At 44.4% G+C, this 27,964-nt stretch overlaps 1 protein-coding gene across 42 annotated transcripts in view; it reads left to right on the forward strand.

The window, feature by feature from the left end:
• SORBS1 (sorbin and SH3 domain containing 1) overlaps positions 1-27,964 on the forward strand; it is a 247,838-nt gene that overhangs the window by 185,298 nt on the left and 34,576 nt on the right. For 20 of the 42 annotated variants that reach the window (XM_030809195.1, XM_030809211.1, XM_030809199.1 and 17 more), the window contains 7 exons: positions 2,171-2,236; positions 2,794-2,895; positions 6,534-6,583; positions 16,465-16,637; positions 19,286-19,371; positions 22,886-23,053; positions 27,830-27,876. In XM_030809195.1, the coding sequence (XP_030665055.1) occupies positions 2,171-2,236; positions 2,794-2,895; positions 6,534-6,583; positions 16,465-16,637; positions 19,286-19,371; positions 22,886-23,053; positions 27,830-27,876 (692 nt within the window). Of the gene's footprint in view, positions 1-2,170; positions 2,237-2,793; positions 2,896-6,533; positions 6,584-16,464; positions 16,638-16,664; positions 18,629-19,285; positions 19,372-22,885; positions 23,054-27,829; positions 27,877-27,964 lie in introns of those variants that run through there. The other 22 variants (XM_030809227.1, XM_030809214.1, XM_030809228.1 and 19 more) reach the window with 7 other exon arrangements.

Here is a 27,964-nt window from a genome sequence, read left to right on the forward strand (position 1 = left end):
CATGCATAGCTTGATAAATTAACAGTATTGCTGCCAAAAACTTCACTCCAGGTACCACACAGCTAACTTCAAACAAATGTTGAGAATGCAGTCCAGTTGTATACTGGGGCCTTCCTCTAGCTTGTATCCCTATCCCATTGCTCTAACAGCCTCTTAATTATTTAAAGACTCAGAGATGCTTTTTCAAAGTAGCATTTTCTCTGAAGCCACATGCATTCTTTGCACAGGCCTCAGAGTTCTTCTAATGAGACTGCTTCTTTTTGTGTAGGTCTTACTTTAAAAGATAATACTTATGAAGACTTGCCAAATTAACTAAATCAATGCCCATATCCTGAGGAACAGCCCTGAAAGGAACAGCTCCTTATGGTCTGAGTCATCCTAATGGTGGGCTTATTACCTAGTTGAACTAACAGGGTTTGGGAGGAAGGTGTGGTAAGGATAAATTTTTTCTTCACTTCCTACTCTAACCACTCTGCCACAAAAGAGTAAGAGACATAAATAAAAGTGACCTAAACCATGGAAGTTGTTTTGAAAAGCTTTTCAGCCATTCAGAAGCAGAATCAAAACTCCTACCAGGTCATGGGAATCAGCATTTCTACTTTTTTTTTTTCTCACACCAACTGGGAACCACTTTCCCCGAGTAAAGCCTGCCAGAACTTTGACACTAGACATTTACCCTGAACTCCTTGCTTCCTCCACCCCTTCGCTTAAGCCATCCAAAATGAACTGAAATTTCAGCAAGATCCTGACTAAAAAGATACCTTTTTAGCTCCAACAAGTTGTTAGAATAGCAAATAGTTCAAGACTCCAGGGACCATTTTTGGACAGATTATTTAAAACCAGTTTAATTTGTAAGCACTGCCCTGTTTATTGCAGTAAAGAAAGAAATGATCGTAAGTCACTAGGCTTTAAAAAGTCTACTTCTGCAGATGAACAGTCCAAGTGTATTAAGTGCTTAAAGATGAATGGTAATTGCTAATATCACTTACTTTACGAAATGCAGAATATACATGTGCAGAGATGACATTACTGACCTGTTGCTGTCAGTGGTGAACACACCTTGGAATCAGATTACTTCTCATTTGCAGATTTATTACAAAGAGCCTGGGAATCAGCTTTTTCTTCTGAGTTGTTTTCCTCTAATTTCTATAGAAATTGACATGATTTCTATATGTAAGAGCAAGTCAAAATTTCACAATGTAAACCAGTTTGAATGCTTCCATAGAGTTGGCTATAATGAAATTTGCACAACATTTTAGGAGCTATTACTGATCTCCTATTTCTTATCACCCTAGAGGTCATTATGTAAGAAAATTCAAGTCTAAATAGGCAGAACAAGTGGAAGAGAGGATCCAGAGTTAGATGTCACCTGTAACCTCTGAATGTTCCACCCTCTGGACTCCTCCCTCATTAAACTTACAACAATCTTTTGGCAAATTTCTGTCTTAGGAATGCAGCTGTAAATCTGACTTGAAGAGTTAAAAGACAAAAATAACCTTACAGTCCCCTCTTTAAATTCTGGGTTTAAGCTCTGTTCTCTAAGGGGGATGAAAAGTATGTCTCTACCACTGTCAAGGTCTAGTTGAACTGTAAAAGGAGATTTTAAAACTACTGGTATGAAATTGTGTAGTGCACTATTTAACACCCATTTTATACATGGATTTCATTGCTACAAACCACAGAAAGTACATTTGGTTCAGTCTGTTGACCGAACCTCTAGATTCACACATGTGTTAATACACAATGAATTTTACAGCAGAAGACTGCCTCAAAAATGTAGAATCTTCAGTGTCAATCTTAGTTTGAAAAGAACAATGAGGAATTTAAAAGTTTCTATTTTTGTTCAAATTTATGTTAATGCTTTTTTTTCTTTTTTTTCCCCCTTCTTTTCTTAAGTTTTCAATATTTAGAATCCAACGATGATTTGCTCTTGAAACATAGACATAGAAACAGACTTCTTAGGTAACGGTCCCAGCTCCCAAATCCTCAGGCTTCCGCTCCAGCAGGCAGCCTTGTGTCCGTAGGCAGCACCCACTCCCCTTGCTTTTGAGTTCACCTTTCTGTGTTGATACAGTTCTCCCAGTGTGCCCCTCCTTGTTTGAGCCAGTCTCCATGTTTGTCTTTATGTCTTTATGCTCATTTCTTCATTTCCTCCTCTGCTTCCCGTCAGCCTCCCAAAAAGATATGGGATTATACTCCTGGAGACTGCTCTATCCTTCCTAGAGAGGATAGAAAGGTAATTCCGCTGTGCCTCCTCCGTTGGACTGTGTGTGCTCTCTAGCCTTGGTTAGTGTGAGTGTGTTGTGGGTTTGTTTGTTTGTTTTTTCTTAAATCAGTTTTTAAAAAACTTGATGCTTTTTTTTTTTTTTTTTTTGGTTTGGTAATAAAACTATGTAACAAATTCTCTAAGACATATACTAATGTTTAGAGGTTTTTAAAGCAATTGCATATTCTTCTGACATATAGTATTTGTCACCGTCACCACACTCTGAAAAAAGGGAAAATAGGCATTTCCTTAAAGGTAGGTTTTTGTAGTTCTCTTTAGCAAGTAGAATAGCTTTTAGAAGCTCTGATGACATCAGGATTTCTGCTTTATATGCCTAATGTTACATTCTCTGTTTTCATGTCTTTAACTAATTTCCAGTGAGCTCTTGTGTTTTAATCATGCTATCTTGGCCATATGAAAGTATAACACTAAGAAAAAAATTCATTTTTTTCAAACTTAACCTTCCATTCTTTCTCCCTTTCCTCTAAACTAAAACCTTCTTTCCCATCTTTTCTTTCTTGAACCAGACTAATCTAGACAAAGATCTCAGCCTCTGCCAGACAGAGTTAGAGGCAGATTTAGAAAAAATGGAGACGCTTAATAAAGCACCCAGTGCAAACGTGCCACAGGTATTTCCTAGTTTTTCTCATGCCATCAGTTCCTTTTCAAGCTGTGCTTTGTTTTCTTCTTTGTTCTATGGTTTTTGATGTAGTTGAGGTGACGGACAGTGATGCTGGCTATTTTAGGCTGCATGGCTTTCTGACTCCTGTTTTAGACTCCTTCCCCCACCCCTACCCAGTTCATTTTTGCTTGGTTTTCTTTTGAGCTTGGCATCTTCCTTAAAGGGGATTCTTCAAATACATGCAGAGAGGCTGCTGATTGAAACTACTCTCCCACCTTATTCTCTTCCTCTGCTTTCCAGGGGCGACCTTTTAAGTTCCCTTTCTTCGTCTCTGTCTGCCTTCTCTGAATTTTCAGGGAGCCATTTTTGGCAGTTTCCCTCTTTTTTGCAGCCCTGGGAGATACCAACCTCAGAGATCAGTTTCAAAAACTCAGCAGCAGTGCTTTGGGTACCCTTTCTGTGCATGGCGCTGTCAGAGTAGTAGTGTTTGTCATTTTAAAGGTCAGAAAGTTCTCAATGAAAAATGCACTCAGAGGTTAGATGGCCTGGACACACAAAAGAAGTGTTTGAAACTGAGCCTGCCTTGGTATTTTAAAGGGAGCTATGTCAAAATTGGTTTATTAAAGGGTATATGAGAGAGAGTAAGAGAGAGAGAGAAAGACATCATGGTAAGTAGGTTTCCAAGGAGGAAAAAACCAAATGTTCATAGAACTGCCTGGAGGGCTCCCTGACAAAACAAAAGAGACTCTTAAAAGGAAAAGGTATCTTTAGAGAAGGTACAAAAGGTGGCCAGGCACGGTGGCTTACGCCTGTAATCCCAGCAATTTGGGAGGCCGAGGCAAGTGGATCACTTGAGGTCAGGAGTTCGAGACCAGCCTGGCCAACATGATGAAACCCAGTCTCTACTAAAAATACAAAAATTAGCCAGGCATGGTGGCAGGCCTCTGTATTCCCAGCTACTTGGGAGGCTGAGGCAGGAGAATCGCTTGAATTCGGGAGGCAGAGTTTGCAGTGAGCTGAGATCACACCTCTGCACTCCAGCCTGGGTGACAGAGCAAGACTCCGTCTCAAAAAAAAAAAAAAAAAAAGATACAAAAGAAATATGGAGCTGAGGAGGCCAGGAAGTTCCACAAACCATGACAGGAAAAGTGGAAACTGCCGATGGACCCATGCCACACTTAAGCAGAACCGAGACAGATCTCCAGCCCCAGTGACTTGGGCACAAAAGTCACGAAAGCAGCAGAGACTCAAACCAGGGAAGGGGTGAAGAGACCAGGGATTTGGCCAAGGGGTCTGGGATAAGAGAGTCAGGAGCCAAGGAGCTGCAGGTTGCTTGAGGGTGTTTGGAATTGGGAATCCAGAGACAGCAGAGCATGAGGAAGCCAGCAGGGCCAGGGGTCAGGCTCAAGCTCTCCCTCAGCACCTGAAGGAGCCACCAGAGGCACTGCACACATGGGTGAGGCAGACAGGTGATGGGTGGGGCAGGTGGGGTGGGGTCAGGGGCTGAGTTTCCAATTAGGGTGAAGGAACCAGATTAGCCACTGTGGAATTGAAGGTCCCAGGTGAGAAGAGATCACAACTAGTCCTGGAGTGAGAATGGTGACTGTGGCTGTGGTGAGAGCCCTTGCTGGGTGTGCCAGCATGCAGTGAGGAGGGCAGATGCAAGCCAGGTCACTGAGGATGTTGCAGTGGGATAGTTTAACTAACTGATGTAAAGAGCAAAGAATCGGGGGATAGGATTAAGACAAAGACAACCTTAGGGTTTTGGCCAGGCAGCTGGAAGAATGAGGATGTGAGCACATCACAGAGGAAAGCTGGGAAGAAGATCAGGGCAGAGGCAAGGTGAGGGAGTTGGCTTTAGGTAATTGACCTTTGAGGTGTTGGTTGGGTGTCATATAGGGAATATCTGGTAGGCAGTTGGAACTCTAAAACTAGAGTTCTTGGAAGAGGCATGGGCTTAAGATGGGGATTGGAGTCACCTGAGGCGAGGCAATGGTTGAAGCCCTGGGAGTAGAGGAAGACACCCAACTAGGGATTAGATGAAAGATTGAAGAGGGAGTTGTGTTGAGAGAAAGGATGTGAAACCAAGAACTACCCACGGGGATGTTGGGTGATGTGGAACAGGAGAAGGGGAGAGGGAGAGAAAGGAGAGTTCACAGAGGCGGAGGGAAAAGCGAGTGATGGAGCAAGAGGAGAAAGCGTGAGATCTTCCCAGAGGTCCAGAAAGGTGGACTCCCAGGAAGGTCAGTGGATATGATGACTAAGATGTTTCCAAAGGCTTTGGAGGTTGCTGGATGAGTAGTTCTTGGGAGTTAGAGTATATGGCAAAGAATCTGGAGCCTACAGAGGTACAGCACTGAGTGAAAAGATGTGGCCGTGGGAGGAAGGAAGGGAGGGGAGTGTACCCAGAGGACTCTACAGGGTCAAAGTTTTTTCAAGGTGGAAGACTGGACAGGACAGGTGTTCAGAGGTAGGAGACTCAAGAAGGAGAGGATGGGCAGGTAAGACAGTGCAGCCAAAAGGGCTGGAGGATGGATGTGAAGGTTAGAGGGGTGTGCTCTCTGAGGAATAATGGAGGTGGCGTGGGGTACGGTCCTCATCCCAGAGCAGAGGTGCCCTCAGAAATGAAAGCACACAAGCCCAACAGGTTTCAGCAGGCAGGGGGCTAGTGGGTGAGTTTGCCTCTCCTTCCCTGTCATGTCCTTTTCTCTCTTTCACAATCTCTTCCTTTTCTTTCTCTCCTTTCCTTAAATGTCTCTTCTCCAAATAGCTAGTTTTTCTTAAAATGGTAATTATTAGAGATAAGGCCATTATTTAAGGTAGAAGTATCTTTAAAATTAATGTTTGCATTGATTTATTCAACTACTCCTTTATTTTTAAAAACAAGCATATCAAAGCATTTGCATTTTTCTTTCCAAGACAACAGAAACCCTAAACTACAGAATTATGTTGCTTTTTCTCTGCATGTAGCTTTTGGTTGTTTTCTTCCTTTTGTGTGGTGCCTGGTAATTTTATAAAGCATTCCCTTATTCATGCCGAAGTGGTCATTAATAGGGTTGGTGAAATTGCATTTCTCCCCATTTCTGCACTCCTAAATTTGCAGGCATACACAAGTTATCTAAATACAGTGTGGTATTTTAAAGTATGCTTTTGTACATTCTGGACCTAAAGTGTTGGGTGACCCTGTCTCTGGATGTGGCATTTGGGGTGCATGAATGGCTCTGCATTGGGCTCAGAGAGGGGTCTGAGGGCTGTGGAGAAGCTGGTGGAGGATGTGCTGTCCATGTCACTGAAGCATGTTGGCCCACGGTGGGCCACTGCCCAGTGACCTGTGACAGAAGATGAGTATGAGCCAGGAGGCCTTCTCCTGACCCACCCAGAGGGCCTTGGCTGCATCCACTGGAAGGCAAAAGACCAGGAGTAGGAGAGCCCACCTGCCCATTACATTCTCCTCCCAGAGAAAGAGCACTGCCCTCCACCAGCACCGAAGACTTTTCCTTCCAGCCCCCCGACTTCCAGAGGTCCTGATCTAAACTAGGAAAAGAAATTGACCTCTCTCTTTTTCCTCTTGGCTTGAAACATATGAGTCAATAAATCATCTACATTTTTTTTTTCTTCTTTTTTTTCTTTTTTGGACATTTACAGAGCTCAGCCATCAGCCCTACTCCGGAAATTTCTTCAGAGACTCCTGGATAGTAAGTTGCCATTTTATTTTGTTTACATTGCTTACTATGTTAAATGTCAGAAATGGGAAGAGAGAAGCTTATGTTTTGGACCCAGAGTGTGTTTTGTTTGTATCAGCCTAATGGCTCTGAATGATGTACAGTTTGGTGATAAGAAGTGATCTAATTATAGTCTTCAAATTCTTTTTCTTCTGTCCTCCTCTTCCAAATTAGTTTTGTGATGATTTATATTACCTTTCATAAACCTTTCCCCATTTTAGCATCTTTACCTTTAGAATGGGAGTTTATTTGTCTAAGTTTAGAATCAAAGTTCTTGCCTGGCATTGTGGCTCATGCCTGTAATCTCAGCACTTTGGGAGGCTAAGGCACGAGGATCACTTGAGCCCAGAAGTTCAAGACCAGTCCGGGCAACATAGACCCTGTCTCTACCCCAAAAAAAAAAAAAAAAAAAAAAAAAAGCTGGGTATGCTGGTATGCACCTATAGTTCCAGCTACTTGGGAGGCCGAGGCAGGAGGATCTCTTGAGCCCAGGAGACTGAGGCTGCAGTGAGCTGAGATCGTACCACTGCACTCCAGTCTGAGTGAAAGAGCCAGACTGTGTCCCAAAAAAGAAAGGAAAAAAATCTCATTTGCTGCTTCTTATGGGGAGGTGAGTGTGACTGAGACAGGCCACATCTGGCGTAAAGATTGTGGGAGGGGGTCAGGTGCAGTGGCTCACACCTGTAATCCCAGCACTTTGGGAGGCTGAGGCAAGTGGATCACCTGAGGTAAGGAGTTTGATACCAGCCTGGCCAACATGGTGAAATCCTGCCTCTACTAAAAATACAAAAATTAGCTGGGCATGGTCCTAGCTACTTGGGAGGCTGGGGGAGGAGAATCACTTGAACCTGGGAGTCGGAAGGTGCAGTTGGCCGAGATCGTGCCACTCCACCCCAACCTGGGTGACAGAGGTGAGACTCTATCTAAAAAAAAAAAAAAAAAAAAAAAAAAAGATTGGGGGAGGGAGGTGCCGAGAAGGGGCTAATTTACCTGATTCTCACATAGATGGGCATCTCTTTTCCTCTGTCAGTTCTTAGGACTCTGTCTGGATGATGCATGCATACCCCACTCCTTCGTGGGGTGCCACCAGCCTCTTCCCCTGCCAAACCATCCTGAATCCTATAGCAGATTGCCTTTCTCAGCACTTTGCTGTGAAGCTGTTATCCCAGCTGAAAACGTTCAGTGCTACCCTCACCTGCTGTTCTATATGTGGTAAATGGCAAACATTTCAGCTTGTATAGATAGGCCCTCGTGGAGACTTCCTGTACCCAGGCTCACGTTAGTACCTCTATGGCCCTTACTTCTGTTGCTGTATACCTGACATATACTCTTGTATTTTTATAATTGCTAGTGTATTATAAACTCCCCAAGGGCAAGGCCCCAGTCTTCACAGTGCCTGGTGTACCCAGTGAATTTAGGAAAGGAGCTTGTTCTGGTAGGAGCTTTTCTTATTTTGTCACCATCACATCTGTGTCTTGTTCTTTGAAATATGACAATGAGGGGAAGACACACCTATTACCTATTCTAGTAGGGTTGGATAAATCCACAATGAGCAGAGTTGCTGAGTGTATAAGGTTTTTTTTTTGACAGATATTGTGGTCTCTGGGACATATCCTACCTACATTGCTGGAGAATGTGCTTTACAGGAAGTTTCATTTGAAAGTCAGCAGGTATTTGGGTATTTTGGTGGAAAAATGGAAAAACCTTAATCTTTTTAGGGTAGTGATCCAAAGCTCTAGCTAGATCCATCATGTTAATTTTTCTTCTATAAATATGTGTGTTTCATGATTAATATACCCAGGAGCATAAGAAGAAATTAAGAAGACATATTAAGACAGCACCTAGAGAAGGACTGCCTTAGGGGACAGTTCCCACCTTGGAGAAGGACTGGTGTAAAGTCTCTTGCATTCACTGTGAGGTTGGTGACTCAGTCACCAATATGACAGGTGTCAGGGCTCAGGTGTAGCATCAGAACCCGTGTCTCCTACTCTGGCTCTGCAGCTCACTCCCTTTTAAAGAGCTTCCAATTGAGCTGGGCCTTCAGCTCTAAAAATGACAATAAGTCACAGGTCCTCTAGGTCCTAGAGATGTGCCTTCAGAGGAGAAGCCCACCAGATGACCCTAGGCTACCTGCAGATAAAGGGTGTCCTCAAGGCCACAGCTCCGAGCAAGCTCTCCTTGGTCCCCCAGGCCACCTCTTTATTCTCAGCTTGTCACTTTGGCAGTCCCGACTGCCCGTGTTAACCCTGCTGCCTGCTCTCCTCCTTTACCTCCTCACCTCCATCCCCCTAAACTGCACAAGACAGAAAGGGCTTCATGGGACAGCTGGCAGAGTGAATTCCCTAGCTCTACTGGATCCAAGGCACTAAGCTCTGTATTCTAATAGGAATGTAGATATAGTCCCTTAATAGTTTTGGGACAAAACACACACACACACACACACACACACACACACACACACACACACACACACACAGATAAGGTTAGTAAATGAAAAGGCCAAGTGGCAAATGCTACCACAGGCAGTCAGGATAAAGGAGCACAGGTATTGAATAACATCATTTTAACAATTTATCAGGCATTTACTATGTGCCAGGTCCTGTGCTTGGTATTTTATCTACCTTACCTCATTTAATCCTCTGAACATTCCAAGATGAGGCATTCTTTTTAATCCCCATTTTATAGATGAGGAAATAGGCACATCAAAGCAGTGTAATGCCATAGTTCTTCAGCAGGTTCAGGGCAGAGCCATATCCAGATTAGGAACAGTGAAGCTCTAGACCAAGGGACCAGGGTTGGCAGTAAACTCTCATCTGCCCCATACTGATTCAAAATTTCGTAATAAGTTAGCAGAAGATATACTAAGGTTTAATGTTTTCGAGCTATTAAAAAAGAATTTAGACCTGGCATGGTGGCTCATGCCTGTAATCCCAACACTTTGGGAGGCCAAGGTGGGGGGATCACTTGAGGCAAGAGTTCAAGACCAGTCTGGGCAATATGGCAAAACTTCCTCTTTACAAAAAGTACTTTAAAAATTAGCTGCGCTTGGTGGCATGCGTCTGTAGTCCCAGCTACTCGGGAGGCCAAGGTGGAGGATTGCTTGCCCAGGAAGCGGAGGTTGCAGTGAGCCAAGATCGCACCACTGTACTCCAGTCTGAGTGACAGAGCGAGACTCTGTCTCAAAAAAAAACAAAAAACAAACACCCCCCCCTCCCGCCACACACACACAATTTAAGCAACTATTTATGATATTGGGTTAGCAGGATTGGAGGGTACTAATGTAAGCTGACTAAAAGAGCAAATTGTTTTCAGACACTGTGAATGTGCTGAAGATATTCAATCTGTTAATTTACCAAGAATTCTTATTTATATCACTGAAAATAGGTCTTCAAAGCCTCTGTTTTTCAGCTCTCATGAAATACTTGGCAGGAATAAATGAGTTTTTTCCTCCTGCTATTCTACCATTTGGGGATTTTTCAGTAATCGGGCTTGCTTTTCCCCCAGTTTATCCAAATGAGTAAGATTTTTTTATATCTGGAATTGGTGAGGAACCAGCCTAAATGGGGTGCCTGACACGAAGGAAAGTGTACAGTAAATGTTTGCTCAATGAATGGATGGATCTGTAAATCTTAATTAACTGAAATCCAACTTGGTTAGCACTGAGGCAGGCAGCTTGTAAGTTGAACCTAGCGCCTTTCACTGGTTGGACAGGAATGATGTGTAGGCAGAAACATTGGCAGGACTTGACCTTAACCCAAAGAATGAAGGAGGAGAAGTCACAGGTGGCCCAGGTTCACAGTTTTGTGGCAACTGGAGAAGCGATGGCGTTGTTTTAAGTCCATTTTAATATCTTGGACAGACTTCAGTTGATAATTTTATTAATTAACACTGATTACATATGATAATATTAAAATAACTGGGAACAGAGAGGAATTCACCCATAGTCCCAATATCCTAATACAACTACAAGTCCTTGCCTTCAATGTATATATTTTTTATAATTAACATCACAGTGTGTGTCCAGTTTTGTACTTTATTTTCCTAGCATTTCAGATCTATAAATCAGTAGTGGTAACTACTCATTATTTTCATTTCAATGTATTTCAGCATTGATTAACAGTTACCTTCTTTACCTAACCAAAGAGCTTTACTCTATTTGACCAGCAGGTGGCACTCAAGAACAAGCTGTTCTTCCCTATATGGTGATGGTAGAGTAGCAAAAGCTTTTTCCCCTTAATCTGATTTGAGAACAAAACACAGATCATAACCTGAAGCACTATATGAAACAGTAGAGGTCCTCCTGGACTTTACAAATATGTCAGAAATCTGTATACATATAGGCATTTAATTTTATAGAATCATTTATTCCATTAATATTTATTGAGCAACCATGCAAGGCACCAGACATGCAAGGATTAAGAAAATAAACTTCCTGCCCTCAAGGGGTTCCAGGTGTAATAGGGGAGACAGATTTGTAAGTAACCAGGGTCCAGTGGGGTAAATGCCATGATGGGGCCCAGGGGGGAGGAGTGAGCACCTATTGTTTTGTGGAGGAAGAAAGGTTAAGCTTTATAGAGGAGGTGCAAATAAAATGTGAATAACAATATCATTATAAATATATTTTTTCATGCAGTACAAAAGGCTATAAAATGAAACTTCTAGAGGATTATCTAGACTCCCTCCTGCAAAGCCACAGTTAACAACAGTTAGGTTTTTTTTCTTCTTCTTCTTGAAATAACTAAATTATTTTGGATGGTGAATGTAAGCTTTATGAGGCTGGAACTTTTTGTCCATTCTGTTGCCTGTTGAATCTTCACCTAGGAGAGCGATTGACACTTAGTAGATGCTCAGTAAATATTTGTTGACCGAATAAATGAGCAGTAGAATGACATGATGAGATCTTTTCTAGACAGAGATGACTGGAGGACATCAGGGCTGGAGACTGGGGGAGCAATGTGTGTTTGTTGTACAGTTGTAGACGAGCGATGATAAGGCGGGAGGTGGAGAGTAAAGGGATTAATGTGAGCTGTGTCAAAGACAGGGAAGAAGCAGGACTTGGTGACTGATTAGGCTTAGGGAGCAAGGAGACAGAGAAGGGGACCGATTTCCTGAGCTTTCTGGGTTGTGTGATGGAAGATGGTTTGGGACATGTTGAGTTTAAGATGCCTGAGAAACATTCAGGTGGATGTCTAGAAGGCGGTTGAATGTATGTGTCTGGAGCTCAAAAGAAGGGTCTGTGTACATAACAGATTTGCAGGTGGATTTCTTGTACAATCTCCCCATGCCTATTAGTTTTGCAAATGAAAGAAATTGAGGCCAAGAGAAACAGACTGTTCGCAAGTTTTTAAACAAGAGTGGGTTTGCCTCTGCTGATCCACGTTCCTTGCTGGAGTCAGGTGGGAATCCCAGTCTCCAAGACTCTGTCCACTGCCTCCAGAGCCTGCCCATTAGCACAGTTGGAAACAGTTGGCCCTAGGATGATTGCTCTGTTCTCTCACTTTACCCTTCCAGTGAGTGTGTTTTTGTTGAATCCCCTTGAAACTCAGCAGCCAGCTCTGCATCTTAGCCAGAGGCTGAATTCTCTGTGCTAGCTCTTCTTGCTTGCTCTTCCTGAACCAAAATCTGGCTTAATCAAGGCTGCTCAGAGCTGAGCTTCTGAACTTAACTTGTTTTGTTAAGTACTCAGCTACTATTCCTGATTGGGCCTTTCTCAACCAGCTGAGGGGATAAGGCTGCTTCTCTCATCCTCTCTGGTACACTTGGACAGAGTAAGTACTCTGTGATCTTGGGCAAATGCCTTTGACATTCTGGTCTTCAGTTTCCCCTTTTGTACCGTGAAACAAATGGTCTCTCTTCAACATTAGAAGATCTGATGGATATGATACACTTAAAAACATTGTTATGGCTGGGCATGGTGGCTCATGCCTGTAATCCCAGCACTTTGAGAGGCCAAGGTGGGAGGATCATGAGGTCAGGAGCTCAAGACCAGCCTGGCCAACATAATGAAACCCTGTCTCTACTAAAAATACAAAAAAAAAAAAAATAGTCAGGCGTGGCAGCAGGCACCTGTAGTCCCAGCTACTTAGGAGGCTGAGGCAGGAGAATCACTTGAACGTTGGAGGCGGAGGTTGCAGTGAGCTGAGATCACGCCACTGCACTCCAGCCTGGGCGGCACAGCATTGTTGTAGAGCTCTTGGGTATTGTTTTTAAACAAGGAGTGCCTCGGTTTCAAAATGTTACCCATCTGGAAAAAGCATGTTTTGTTAGCTTTGGTATCAGAAAAAAAACAATTGGCTTGGCAAATCCATTCTGAGAGATTTCCTCAGTGCTAGTTTATCATTCTGGTAGGAAGCAGGAAAAAATAGTGATAATGGGTGGAATAAGGCCAGAGAGTGAGGTGGCTGAGGGGTTGGGGTGGGGTGAGATCTGACTATTGGTGAGGTAGAGCAGAGGTGTGAGGTCAGGCAGCCAGTTATGGTCAAGAGTCATGACAGAACAAAGTTATTAGGAACTTAGGAAGATGGCTTAGAAGTTCTGGCCAGGCTGGGCGTGGTGACTCACTCCTGTAATCCCAGCACTTTGGGAGGTCAATGTGGGCGGATCACCTGAGGTTAGGAGTTTGAGATCAGCCTGACCAACATGATGAAACCCTGTCTCTACTAAAAATACAAAAATTAGCCAGGTGTGGTGGCGCACGCCTGTAGTCCCAGCTACTAGGGAGGCTGAGGCAGGAGAATCACTTGAACCAGGAGGCAGAGGTTGCAGTGAGCCAAGATGGCATCACTGCACTCCAGCCAGGGCGACAGAGTGAGATTCTGTCTCAAAAAAAAAAAACGTTCTGGCCAAAGCTGAGGCAATTCAAAGGATAGCAGGCACAGCAGAATGAAAGCTGCTGTCAGTCACTCTGTTAAAAGAAAAACTTTAGACAAATTAAATTTAGCAGATTTATTTAAGGCATAGAAGGATGTATGTTCAGGCAGCCCTTAGAACCAGGAGCAGTTCAGAGAGCTTCACCCAGCAACATGGGCAGGCAGCATTTATAAACAACAAAAGACAGCGAGTACAGCTACAGCTGGATTGGTTGCAGCTCCACAGTTGCCTATGTGGGCATTTATATAGATGTGGGCTGATCAGTTGGCAGCCTGGGATTGGCTGAAGCTTGGCTGCTGTGATTGGCTGAGACTCAGCTACTTGTTATAAGAGCATACTCTTAGATTGTAGTTTGTTCATATAGTTAGGTTGCAGAAGAATAGGAACTCCAAGTATGGATGCAGCCTCAATCCCAATGTAGTTTACTCATCTCCAATGCTTAAGGAGGTGTGGCAGCCCCAAACCAAGGTGGGAGGGGCTTCAGACACCATACCTTCAAAAGAGACCTCAGTCACCACAGCAGTTGGTCAGCAAGGATAAAGGACATCTATTCATGGGTGTTTTTGCTGTTGAAGTTATACAAAAAAGAGGAAACATAGCATGAAACTGAAGGGCAAAATCAGAAAATGCAACCAAAGGGAAGAGGGTGGATAATGAATAGGAAATTTAGAAAAGGGACATATTTATTTTTAATTAGGAAATTCAAAATTATAAGCCAGTTTAGATCAACTCACATTTGTTTAAATTGGCATATGGTGCCACAGCCTTGCAAGCTACCCTCAGGTTCTTCCATCTCTAAGTAAAGAGGAAAAGCATTTGACCTCCACATCCAGGCCAGAGTGAATGAAGAGGGCCCTGGGGGAGCTCTGACCCCCACCCTCGGCAGTCCCGTGAAACAGGGTATATGAAGCCCTTAGGCCCAGATGGGTACAAGGTGAGGCTCAGTAAGTGGCAGCTCTGTGAGGGGATTACCAGTGCCAGAAGCAATAGTATTGCTCAGGGGACTTAATTATTCTAAGGTGGAGGTGTCGCGGTATTCTACCAGCGTCCCCACCTCTTTTCCATTTCTGACTCCTGTGTCTGGTGCCGCTCATCTTAGGGGTGTATTCATGGTGAGTAACACTCAGCAGTGATGGTGTATAGGGAGCTGGAGCATCCCTGAGCTCCCTCTGGTTCCTGTGGTGTGCAAGCCACTGCCTCCTCAGTTGTAGGAAAATGTTGTATCTATTAATAAAACAGCAGCTGAAGGTTGGGCACAGTGGCTCATGCCTGTAATCCCAGCACTTTCAGAGGGCAAGTTGGGAGGATTACTTGAGGCTAGGAGTTCAAGACCAGCCTGGGCAACATAGACGCTGTCCCTACAAAAAAATAAATTAATAAGCAGTAAAATAAAACAGGAGCTGAGGGAGAATACTATCCGTGTAGTGCTCAATGGCCTGGTTCAAGTTCCAGCCCTGCTATTCTGCTAACCTGCCTACTTTGACAAGTTACTGAATCTCTCAGTGCCTCGTTTCCTCATCTAAAAAATGGCAGAAGTAGGATTGTTAGGATTGATGTGATAATGATCAATAGGCACGGTGCCTGCCACATAGGACGCCTCACCAAGAGGTATGTAGAGTTGTTTTTGCTGTCATTATCAGTGACCTTGGGGACTCAGAGGCTGCAATTATGCACAGAAAGAATGGCCAGTTTCCCAGAATGTAAAAGCATTGCGTTATTGATCGTTGCTAGATGAGTAGAGGAAAATATAGCTGGACAGATGTGTGATCAAGCAGTCACAGTTTGTGGCCCGCCGTAGAAGCTAGGTGGGGGGAATATGGGTGTTCACTCTGTAATTCTTTAAGCTATTCTATATGTTAGTTGATGTTCACAATGAAACAGAGGGATGAAGGAATTCCACCTAGCAATGGGTCTTCAGAGCTGAAAAATCTGTTTTGATACCAGTAACCTGAGTTGGGTAGGAATAAGCCCAGCAGAAACCTATGTGGTTCTGCAGGACAGGAGTCATTCACTTAACTGAGGGGTGTGTGTGTGTGTGTGTCTGTGTGTGTGTGTGTGTCTGTGTGTGTGCATGCGCATGTCTGTGCATGTGCGTGTCTGTGTTTGTGTGTGTGTGTGTGTGAATGACAGTGTGTTAGTGGCAGGCATAGAAAAGTGGGATTAGGAGAAGGGAGGGACTCAGTGAGTAAGTACCCTTAATTTTTTTTTCTGTGCCTCACCTCATTCCAAAAGGAATTTGTGGTAACTTGCAGAAATACCTTGATGTTAACAAGATAAAAATAAATGGAGGCTATAAAGGAGCAATCGTTTATGCTCATACTACATGTCATGTCATAATCTTCTGAACACAAACTTTGAAAGAAGTGAGTGCAAATGTGGCTGTGATACTAAGAGCCCGTAGAATCCCAGGTTCCAATTTCACTTGGTCACTGATTTTCCTGGAGACCCAAGACAGTTGGGCTTCCCCCTTTCATTGATGATTTTATATTCCAAATGCTTACGAAGAATAACCAAGAAAAATAATCCAGGTAGTGGACTTGAAGTAGCTGACACTGCCTGGCTACGTGACAGAGGCACTACTCATGTCCTTGACTGCACCATCTTGCGTGCAGCCATTGGGTCCTCCTGCCCTCCCCTATGTGTGATCCTCCCCCTGTTCTCCCCTATCCTTCTTCCAACCCTTCTTCCCCAGGCAGCGTTCCACAGAATTTTTCTTTTAAAGCATAAATGCAGCCATTTCGATTAGAGAACTTTGCTGTTTGGGCAAGATTCCTGAGCATTCAGGGCTCCACGGTCCTGTCTGTAGAAATGTCTGTCTAAATAAGAGCATTCTTTAGAAAGGACAGTTCTTGGTTAGGATACCAGGTGTATTTCTTGTCCTCAGCAGGTAATGTGCTATTTGAAAAATGTTAAAAGCGCTAACTCCTATTCTTATCTTTATTTTTTCCCTTTTCTCTCTTTCTTTCAAAATTACCTGTTCATAGTATATATTCTTCCAACTTCCATGCAGTGAAGAGGGAATCAGATGGGGCTCCTGGGGATCTCACTAGCTTGGAGAATGAGAGACAAATTTATAAAAGTGTCTTGGAAGGTGGTGACATCCCTCTTCAGGGCCTGAGTGGGCTCAAGCGACCATCCAGCTCTGCTTCCACTAAAGGTAATTAACTGGGTGAAGCCTGCAGGCCTCTGTCTCCCATCCACCTCCTGAGCGTCGGCCGTGGTGAACCTCCAGCAATGGGGATAAGTCCTGCCTTGTTCAGACCCACATCCAGGCCTCAGAGTCCTCTTAAATTCCCTCCCCTATTTTCTTACCGGCCATTTTTCTTTCTGGTTTTAATAGTTTCTGTTCCTTTGACCCCCCAACCTTGCTCTCCTTCAAGATTTCTGTCTCTCTCTCTTTCTCTCTTTCTCTCTCTCTCTCATTCTAATTACCTTTTCTTAGAAATTAGCTGAGCTTTAGCCATTCCTAACTCTAGCAGGGTAGCCATTTTTTTTGTTGTTGCATCCTTGCACCTGCTTTGCAGCACAGATTATTTTGCTTCCGGACATCGACTGGAAATTTTTTAAAAGCCCTTATGACAAATGAGCATGTTACCTCTCCTTTTTCTTTTTAGCAGCTTTCAGCTTTAACCTAATGGGTCTATTTATTTTATTCTGCATGCTTACCAGTGGATCGTAAAGGTGGGAATGCTCACATGATTTCTTCATCTTCAGTCCATAGCCGAACGTTTAACACTAGCAATGCGTTAGGCCCTGTGTGTAAGCACAAGAAGCCCCTGTCAGCTGCGAAGGCCTGCATTTCGGAAATCCTTCCTTCCAAATTCAAACCCAGGCTCTCTGCTCCCAGCGCTCTTTTGCAGGAACAGAAGAGTATCCTCTTGCCCTCAGAGAAGGCTCAAAGCTGTGAGAACCTTTGTGTTTCTGGTTCTTTGAATGATTCCAAAAGAGGCCTCCCCCTCCAAGTGGGAGGGAGCATTGAGAACCTGCTCATGCGCTCCCGACGGGATTATGACAGCAAGTCGAGCAGTACCATGAGCCTCCAGGAGTACAGCACTAGCGGCAGGAGGCCCTGTCCTCTCTCAAGAAAGGCTGGGATGCAGTTCACCATGCTTTATCGGGACATGCACCAGATCAACCGATCTGGCCTCTTCCTGGGCTCCATCTCCTCCTCCTCGAGTGTGCGGGATCTTGCCTCCCACTTTGAAAAGAGTAGCCTGGCATTGTCCAGGGGTGAGCTGGGCCCCAGCCAGGAGGGCTCGGAACACATCCCCAAGCACACCGTCTCTTCCCGCATCACTGCTTTTGAGCAGCTGATTCAGCGGTCCCGTTCCATGCCATCCCTGGACCTGTCTGGAAGGCTGAGCAAGTCTCCCACACCTGTGCCATCCCGGGGCAGCCTGACCTCAGCCCGCTCGGCCGAGTCCCTACTTGAGTCAACGAAGCTCCGTCCCAAGGAGATGGACGGGATGAACTCCAGTGGGGTCTATGCTTCCCCAACATGTAGCAATATGGCACACCATGCCTTGAGCTTCAGGGGCCTTGTGCCTTCTGAGCCTCTCTCCACCTGCTCTGATGACATGGACCGCTGTTCAAATATCTCCACTGACAGCAGAGAAGGCAGTGGCAGCAGTGTTCATGGAGATTTCCCCAAACATCGCCTCAACAAGTGCAAGGGCACCTGCCCGGCCTCATACACCCGCTTCACCACCATCCGGAAGCATGAGCAGCAGCAGACCTCTAGACAGCCCGAGTGGCGCCTGGATGCCAGAGGGGACAAGAGCACCCTCCTCAGGAACATCTACCTAATGAGCCCCCTTCCTTTCCGGCTGAAAAAGCCCCTCCACCACCACCCCAGACAACCTTCCCCTGGTGACTCCTCAGGCCTCCTAGTGGGCCAGAAGCCAGACCTCCCCAGTCAGCCCCATCAGGACCAACCCCCTTCTGGGGGGAAGCCCGTGGTTCCCACACGTCTGTCTTCCCGATACACCATGGCCAGGCTTAGCCGCAGCTCAGAGCCCTCTCAGGAGAGACCCACGGCCCTGGAGGACTACCCAAGGGCCATTAATAATGGAAACTCCGTGCCATACTCAGACCACAGCCTGGACAGGAACAACAACCCACAAAGTGAACTGGCACCATCCCGCGGAGGTGGCATTTTGTGTGTTTGCCTAGTCTCACCTGCCCGTCCCTCCACTTTGCTTGCATTATCCCGTCCTCCTCTGTGCCCTTGGTGCTCATTTTCTGGTCTGTCCTTTGTTTTCTGTTTGTTTTGCTTGGCAATTAATCATGGCTCGTAGTGGCTGCACTTCTTTAAAAACAAAGCCCCCATGTCATTTAGACTAACCACCAAAGTGTGTTTCGAAAGAAAAATTGGCCGTTTAGCTCAACTGAGATGTGTTCATTTGAACTCTTGAACCCCTTGCTGTTTGCACCAATCCCCAACATACCCCATGGTTTTTTGAGAGGCAGCCTCTCTCAATGGCCCTATATGTGTGTGAGTGTGTGCCTTGTCCCTATCAGGTCCTGCACGCCTCTTTGTAGGGACACTTTACAAAGAAAGTTCTCTCATTTTGCTCACCTTTTGCCTTCTGAGTAGTTTTCTTTGCATTAAACTAGTTCACAAATACATCCAAAAAATGGGGCGGGGGGTGAAATTTTTTTTTCCTTCAGAATTAGACCATTGATCATTAATCAAGAATGACTTCAAAATTTTGATATCTGTAATAGATGAAAGGTGAACTCTTTTTGCAAGCTGGTTTCCAGCGAAATCTTTGCCTGTTTTAACTCTACTTTGTTGTTTTAAAGATTCAGAATCGCCAAGACATTTTATACCAGCTGATTACTTGGAATCCACAGAAGAATTTGTTCGAAGACGTCATGATGATAAAGAGGTAAGTCCCATCTTTTAAATCTCTTAGCTTTTGCTTGGAAAAATGTATGAAGAAAAGTACAGATTCTAGACATCTGTCAGAGAGGTGACATGATCTAGCAATTAGAGGCAAAAATTGAGGCTTTCACAAGTGATTTTTTTATATGACATAGGCTCAATCACTTCTCTTTTAGTGGACTCTTCCAAAAAGTAAGACTGATTTCCCCACAGGCACTAGGTTATAAATGCAGCACTGCTGCATGGGAGATACAGAAAGAGATTGTCCACTGCTGCACTTAATGCCCTGTAAGCTAGAAACCAGAGTTTGCTCTTTCATCCCCCCTCAACTCCACCCTTGATAATCCCTAACGAAATCCACCTACATCCATCCTCCAATACTGCCCACCCCTCTGTTGGCACAAAGCATTGTTCAAATTGAGAAGGATGCAATAGGAGAAAGAGGAAAATGAAAAATAGTAATGACCTTGATACATTTTATAAAACAACTTGAGGAAGTTGCCTATAACTCTGTTGCCTTCAATTCAGAAGGCGGCAGATACACCAAGAAATGCTGGAAAACCCCAGCCAAGAACTTCAAAATGTGGATATTTTCTTGTAGCTACTGAAATGCCTGTCCTGCCATGGGGTGACTGTCAGGGCCTGGGAAAGAGCCCTTTTTCTCGGGGATTTGGGAAGAGGTAGTTCTTCATATCAGCCAAATGGGCAAAATCACAAGCTTCTGCTGGGATAAAGCATTGTGATGATACATGCTTTCTGGGCCTCGCATCCCGAAGAAAAAGAGTCCTAGAGATTAAACAAGCTCCCAAGCCCATATTCCTGAAATGAATTAAGAGCTGGAAAAATCACCTTGACCTGGTAGCAGTGGGGGAGGGTGTGCGTGTGTGCACAACTCTGTCCTGTTCACGTTCAAGTCTGAAGCCCCTTTTCTCTGTTGTTCTGCTTTGTTGAGTAGTTCCAGAGTTTAGGTGGGGTTTCCTGAAGGATTTAGGGTAAGGATGACTTGGGGATGAGTAGGATGATGATAATTATCGCCTCCAGATGGTAAAAGAAAAGACAAAAATGAAACCACCATGGCCAGGTGCAGTGGCTCACGCCTGTAATCCCAGCACTTTGGGAGGCCAAGGCAGGTGGATCACTTGGTCAGGAGTTCGAGACCAGCCTGGCTAACACGGTGAAACCCATCTCCACTAAAAAAATACAAAAAAATTAGCCGGGCGTGGTGGCGGGTGCCTGTAATCCTAGCTACTCGGGAGGCTGAGGCAGGGGAATCGCTTGAACCTGGGAGGCGCAGGTGGCAGTGAGCCGAGATGGCGCCACTGCACACCAGCCCAGGTGACAGTGCGAGACTCCGTCTCAAAAAAAAAAAAAAGAAATCACTATACCTCTCCCCATCTCCAGGCACAATTGAACAGTATTCAATAAGAAACTTGTACCTGTCCATGGAAAGAAACAAGAGGAAGCATTTGATGGACAGTTATTATTTGTAATAACTCACTAATAATGAGTGTCCATCAGGCCATAGAGCAGATTCATTTTCTATAGCTCTTTGTTAACTATTTCCTGCCACAAGATACAAGATTCCCATGTACGTAGGCCGGGGCTGCTATGATGAAGGAAGATGAAATTACATTTTAGTAATATAAGCCCTAGTCTCTGACCTAGAAGGTTTTATGGGACAATTCTTGCCTACCACATGGGAGGTGTAGTTTATCTAGTGGTTTAGCAATTGATATATTAGAAGTTACATAAGAAGGCGAGCAGTTGTCTCCCGAATAACACTGGCTCATAGAATCTTAAAAGTTTTGTGTCTTTATCCATGGTTTTTGGCTTACATGGTTAAACTACAGGGCTGAGGGACTTACTAAGGTCAGATTCAAGTACTGGATTGGGAGCTTTGCCCCATTTGATGTCTACTTCCACTCATTATGTTTAACTCCAGCCAGAACACAAGGGGCCTTGAGTAAGAACTGTGGCCGTCTCAAGCATCACACCATTCCCATGGCTACAGAAACAGCTCACACTCCCCAGCTCATGGGGTGTCAGTTAGGCCCTCCCCATTGCAAATACTTTATCATTAACATGGATTTTCAGAAAATGAGAACATGTCAGATTTGGCAGTAACGTTAGTGGTCATGTAGCCAAGCCCCTGGTTTAGTCCAGGAAAGGACCACAGCAAGGTAGTAGCTTGCCCAGGGCTGGATAGTAAGTTAACCTATACCAATAGCAGAGCTAGAAACCAGGGCTCCAGATGCCTGGACCAGCACTCTTTCTATGGCACTGGGCTTCACAGAGGACTTTCTCATGTCTTTTCTAATTTAATCTTTACAACTTACTTGAGTACTGGAAATCCCACAGCCATTTGATGAGTTGTCACTTCATTATTTGTAGTCTTTGGAGAGCAATCGGGCCCACCCTCCTTTGGGGGTGCATGTCACATGAGGCATTTAATTGCCTGCTGGACGAAGCCTACTGTCTTCCAATGCTGAGAATTATCAGTTCTAATTCATGCTTTCCTACAAGGAAAGTTAATCCCAGGAAAGTAAGATTGTTCAGTATCAGAAAACACATTAAAATTCTGTTCCATGGGGTCATTTTAGTAGGCATTGAGGGCATTTGGTAAAAAGCAACATTGTTTGATTTTTCAAAGAAGCCTTTAAAAATAGAAATAGATGACTTTTTCCTTACTCTAAGAGAGAATATTTCTTCTAATCCCAGGTACCATTATTCTTAGGGTTTTTTAAATATTTATATTCTCTGTCATTCCCTTTAACTCAGCTTCATTTCACCCGGTAAAGAAATCATTCAGTAAAAAAGTAACTGATGCTCTCTGTCAGCCACATAATTAGCCTTTGGTGCATATCCTAAGGTCTTCTAAAAATTGTGCCTAGGGGAAGAGTTGGCTGCCTAGAAGGGGCATCGTCCTTTCTGAAATGGGCTGCTCCCTCTGTCAAGAGCATATTAGAGTAATAGATACAGGAAGCACAAAAATGACCTGGTGCCATAGACTTCACTAGCAAAAGCCTATAGCAGGTTTAATAGGCCTGAGATGGGCAGGAGGAATTGGCCAGCACTGGTCTTGCCAGGGGAATATGCTGTGGGAATATATCCCTGCCTAAAAACAGGGTAGAGATGGCACTTCCAGCCTCCCGCTGCCAGCCCAGCATGATTGGGAATGCCCTGGATGTGCCCCCCTGGCTCACCTGGCCTTTTGCTGCCAGAAGCAAGAGGCTTTGGGCTGAGCTGGGGGTAGGTAGTTTGCTGGACAGCGTAATCATGTGGAATCATCCTTCCCCTATCCCAGCTTTCCCAGTGAAGTGCTGCCTCCTCTCTACAGTGCACGGAGGGTGGTTACGATGGGAGTGTAATAGTTGTGGCTCTAAAGCCCTTCTGACAGCTGACCCTTAAAGTCTCTGCCCCATTCACCCAGTACCTCCTTCCCTAATTACTTTTGTTGGCAGTTTTCTAATATGCTGGAACAGATGATTCACTGCCCATTTTATGCAATTTTATGGCAGAAACTTTTAGCGGACCAGAGACGACTTAAGCGCGAGCAAGAAGAGGCTGATATTGCAGCTCGACGCCACACAGGCGTCATTCCGACGCACCATCAGTTTATCACTAATGAGCGCTTTGGGGACCTCCTCAATATAGACGATACTGCAAAAAGGAAATCTGGGTCAGAGGTCTGTTTTGGTCACCTCAATCTGCTGCTTGACCCAAAGCAATATTTGCCTATTTGCCTCCCCTCAGCATTGCCCTCTGTAGGCCAATTTAGTTCTCCAAACAGCATCTGTCATCCTGGCCTCCCTTAGGCTTGCTTTGGCTTCTTGTGGCTGGTAAATAGACATGACCCCATTATGTCCTGTGTTGTGTATGTTCAAGCATGCCTGGCTGGGGGACCGGGATCTGCTGGCACATGCCCCTGTTGCATGCCTTGGAGCATTGGCTGCCTTCATGAGTCCAGCCCTCCACATCCTGCATTTTATCATGCTACTGTGTTGCCTGTGCATTCTGCTTAGAAACCTTATACCTGAGTCCATATGCATTGGTAGCTATGGTTTGGACAGTTACACAATTCTTCTTTGAAGAGATGGTTAATGAAACTTTACAAAAGTTAGCTTAACAATAATTTATGCCATTTACAAAGGCCTCCAAATTTAGTGACGTTAATTTTGAAATATAGAACAATGCTGCTGCTCACATGTAGGTGGATGAATTGTGTGAAGTGTTCAGCAGTGCTGCAGTAGCGCGCCTCACTAAAGAATTTTGCAGCCCAAAGACTTTCGCAGTTAGGATAAACCCACAGAGGGTAAGAGAGTTCTCCGAGGGACGTTTCATTTGTTCTTTTAGTTTTGACATTTCCAAGCCTAGATTATGAAAGCTTAATATGATAAAAGGAAAGAGAAGAACAAACTTTGAAGTGATTTTTATCCAGATCTTGGCCTCCTGCACTAAGGTCAACATGTCGAAATTCTCATGCTAGCCAAATGCTGCATCTTGCGTAAGAGTTTATGCTTTGCCATGTAACCTTTAAGTAGCGCTGCTGAAGATGATCTCTTTTAGGGAAAATGGGTACATCTGGGATTTAGGGTGGGAGCTAGGGGAGTGGGGGAATAACACCCAAAGTAGGTACTGTTTTATAACCTTTCAGTACAGTAAATTAATATTTGTTTCTATCTTTTTTATTTTATTTTTTATTTTTCTATCTAGAATATCATTGCCTATCTTTTTTTTTTTTTTTTTTAAGAAATATGACTGGGCATAGTGGCTTACACTTGTAATCCCAGTACTTTGGGAAGTCAAGGTGGGAGAATTGCTTGAGCCCAGGAGTTCTACACCAGCTTGGGCAACATAGTGAGACCCCCATGTCTAATTAATTAATTAATTAGATAGATTGGTAGATAGCCAGATGTGGTGGCACATGTCTGTAGTCCAAACTACTGGGGAGGCTGAGGCAGGAGGGTTGCTTGAGCCTGGGAGCTCAAGGCTGCAGTGAGTCATGATCATGCCACTGCACTCCAGCCTGAGCAACAGAGCAAGACCCTGTCTCAAAAAAAAAAAAAAAAAAAGGTGTCTGGGAAGAAGAGATAGTGAAAAGAGGGAACCAAATTAAAAGAAAGAAAGCTGGCCAGGTTTAGTGGCTCAAGTCTATAATCCCAGCACTATGAGAAGCTGAGCCAGGAGGATCACTCATGGCCAGGAGTTCGAAACTAGCCTTTGCACCATAGGAAGACCTCGTCTTTACACACACACAAAAAAATATGTATATATATATAGAGAGAGAAAAATTAGCCAGGCTTGGTGGCACATGCCTATAGTCATAGCCACTTGGGAGGCTGAGGTGGGAGGATCACTTGACCCCAAAAGTTCAAGACTTCAGTGAGCTATGAACACATCACTCCAGCATGGGTGGCAGAGTGAGATCCTATCTCAAATTTAAAGAAATTTGAGCCTGTCTCAAATTAAAAGAAAAAGGAAACCTGGGGAAGAGAAGGAGACTCTAAAGTGATGGAGAAAAAGAAAATCTATCAAGGAAGAAGCAAAAGTTAGCGAATGGTAATTGCAAGGGAAAGATAGCCCTTGAGCCCCCAACATTCCAGTTCCTCCTCAAAATGGCCCTTCTCAGAAGGCTCTGGGCATGGTTTGTCCTCACCGACAGTCCTGCCTGCTTGTAGGTAGAAGAAGATGGGAACAGGTGAAGGCACTAGGGCTGCACACTTACACATGTACATGATACATGCAAACAGAAATGCACCGTGGGTGGAATAACCACAGACAGAGGCAGGCAAACTCTGCTCAGTGAGCCTGCCTCCCTTCTAGAGCAATGCTTCTCAAACTCTGACAAGTGCGTTAGCATCCCCTGGAGGGCTTGGTAAAATACAGACCCTGGGTTCTATCTGCAAAGTTTCTGATTCTGCAGTGGGGCCTGAAAATTTACATTTTTAACAATTTCCCAGTTGGTATTGATTATACCAGTTTAGGGACCACATTTTGAGAATCACCACCCTAGAAGTTGACTGTGGACTTGAAAAAGTATAGACCAACACATCTCAGGTGCACCACACTGTGTCAGTGCACTTCAGTGCCATTCAGTAGGACTTGGGTGACCACAGGTTCTGTGTAAGACCCTATGGGAGGCAGAAAGAACTCAGTCTCTGTGCCCTCGGGGAGCTGATAGTGGAAGTCTCCCTCTTATACAGTTATCTCTGTCCTATAGTAAGTAATACAATACTGTGAAAGCCAGAGGAGGGAAAGATGGATTTAGTCTTGGGAGCTATAGGGAGATAAAGAGGGAGAGGATGTTGCTTTGTATAACCATCGATGACTCACATACACATCTCAAGAGTTCAATAGAATCAGTGAATTTTAACAGGCCTTTAATGAAAAAAATCTCACCACCCCACCACTTACAAATTAATCATAAACTACACACCTATATAATTATATTGATTTAATTGATAGGAGATATTGTTTTGACAGAACTCAGTTACCAAAGTATGAATGTGGTGCTGCTTTGGTATACATTTTTTAAAGTTCACACAGCTCTACAGCTGGGTGACATGAGGTAACCTACTTCCTTGTGTTTTTCTATTGAAATCACTGTGAAATTCTTACCCTTATAATTTTGGTCATTTAGTTTTCTCTTGTGAACTTGTCATTTATCATTAACCCCACATCCATTCTTTTCTTGTTCACCTGCAACTGTGAAATTATGCCCTTTGGTTACAGACACAAACACAGGTATTGAAATTGTGTGGCTTTAACTTGATTATAAGGTGAACATTCACTTGGCCCCCATACGTATGGTATAGATAGGTGGATAGATGAAAACATCAATGTGAAAATGCAGACTTTAAAAATACCTGTGGAAGGCTAGGCACAGTGGCTCACACCTGTAATACCAGCACTTTGGGAGTCCAAGGCAGGAGGACTGCTTGAACCCAGGAATCTGAGACCAGCCTGAGCAACATCGTGGGATCCTATCTGTATAAAAGTTACCCAGGCGTGGTGGTGCATGCCTGTAGTCCCAGCTACTCAGGAGGCTGAGGTGGGAAGATCACCTGAGCCTGGGGAGTCAAGACTGCAGTGAGCCGTGATTGTGCCACTGCCCTCCAGCCTGGGCAACAGGGCAAGATGCTGTCTCAAAAAAAAGAGAAATTCCACAGCCAGGCGTAGTGGTTCATGCCTGCAATCCCAGCACTTTGGGAGGCCAAAGTGGGCGGATCACTTGAGGCCAGGAGTTAGAGACCAGCCTGGCCAACATGGTGAAACCCAGTCTCTACCGAGAAATACAAAAATTAGCCCGGCGTGGTGGCACATGCCTGCAGTCCCAGCTACTCGGGAGGCTGAGGCAGGAGAATTGCTTGAACCTGGGAGGCAGAGGTTGCAGTGAGCTGAGATCGTGCCACTGCACTCCAGCCTGGGAGACAGAGTAAGACCCTGTCTCAAAAAAAAAAAAAAAAAAAAAAAAAAAATTCCAGAGAGAGGAGGGGGTAGGAGGGGGTTCCGCTGAGGTGTAGCAAATAGATTTGACTGGAACAGGAACAGTGTAATAGAGATAAAGGCAATTCCGTAAGACTAGGGAGAAACTACCCAAAGGCCTTCACCTATGGCAGGAATTGAGATTTGAACTGAGGGAAAGTTGAGAGCAGCAGCCAACTTCAAAGCAAGGAAGAGATGTGAGGAAGAATGTTAGGAATGTTATTTGTGCTCCTGGGCGACAGATTAGAGTGAAGAGAATGTGAAGTCAAAGGAAGCTTTGTGTCAATGGAAACTAGACGTCAGCTTTGAGCAACAGGGTTGTGGAGGGATGGAGGTGTAGAGGGAGGTCCCTCCTGACTTAATGACACACTTGATCAGGAAGTGGAGAAGGGGCAGAGGCTGACTCAGACCTGGGCATCTGGGAAGAGAGGGCTACCCAACAGGATTGGAAGTCTTGGCAGGAGTCATTTGAGCTCAGGGACCACTTTATCTGGCTTTTGGGTGATGTCACAGACCGTAAGAAATATATGGAGTTGGAGATGATGTGAGAAGTGAATCGGCATTTCATCTACTTGCATACCATAATTTAAGCAAATAGATGTCTCTGAGGAATAAGACAGTAGATAAGGAACATCTTAGGACTTCTGGCTGACTTTGTCTTTTTGTTTGTTTGTTTTTTTAATAGCCATGGTCCACATGTTTTGAGGAACTAGTACCTCAGCTTTGGGACCTTTCTAACCATCTCTTCCCCAGATCTGGCTGTTTTTAGGGGGATTCTCATGAATGACATACATAGTTGACTAAACATTTATTTAGTTTTCTACTAAGGTCAGACAAATGCAATTTTGCCCAGATTTCTACACTAGGACAAACTGGCTAGAGTGAATTTTTCTGCTTCGCTTTCTAGAAATTTGTGAAAATGTGTCCTTGTTGTACATGAATCCTGATTTTAACTTGTCATTGTTTCTTATGTTCAGATGAGACCTGCCAGAGCCAAATTTGACTTTAAAGCTCAGACACTAAAGTAAGTGCCACCAGTTATGTTTATTTGTCTTTTTAGCTGCCTCTTTGAAACACAGCAGTTTGTTTGTAGAGAAGAGTTGGAGAAATAA

This window comes from Nomascus leucogenys, chromosome 3, assembly GCF_006542625.1.
Source record: "Nomascus leucogenys isolate Asia chromosome 3, Asia_NLE_v1, whole genome shotgun sequence".
Lineage (NCBI taxonomy): Eukaryota > Metazoa > Chordata > Mammalia > Primates > Hylobatidae > Nomascus > Nomascus leucogenys.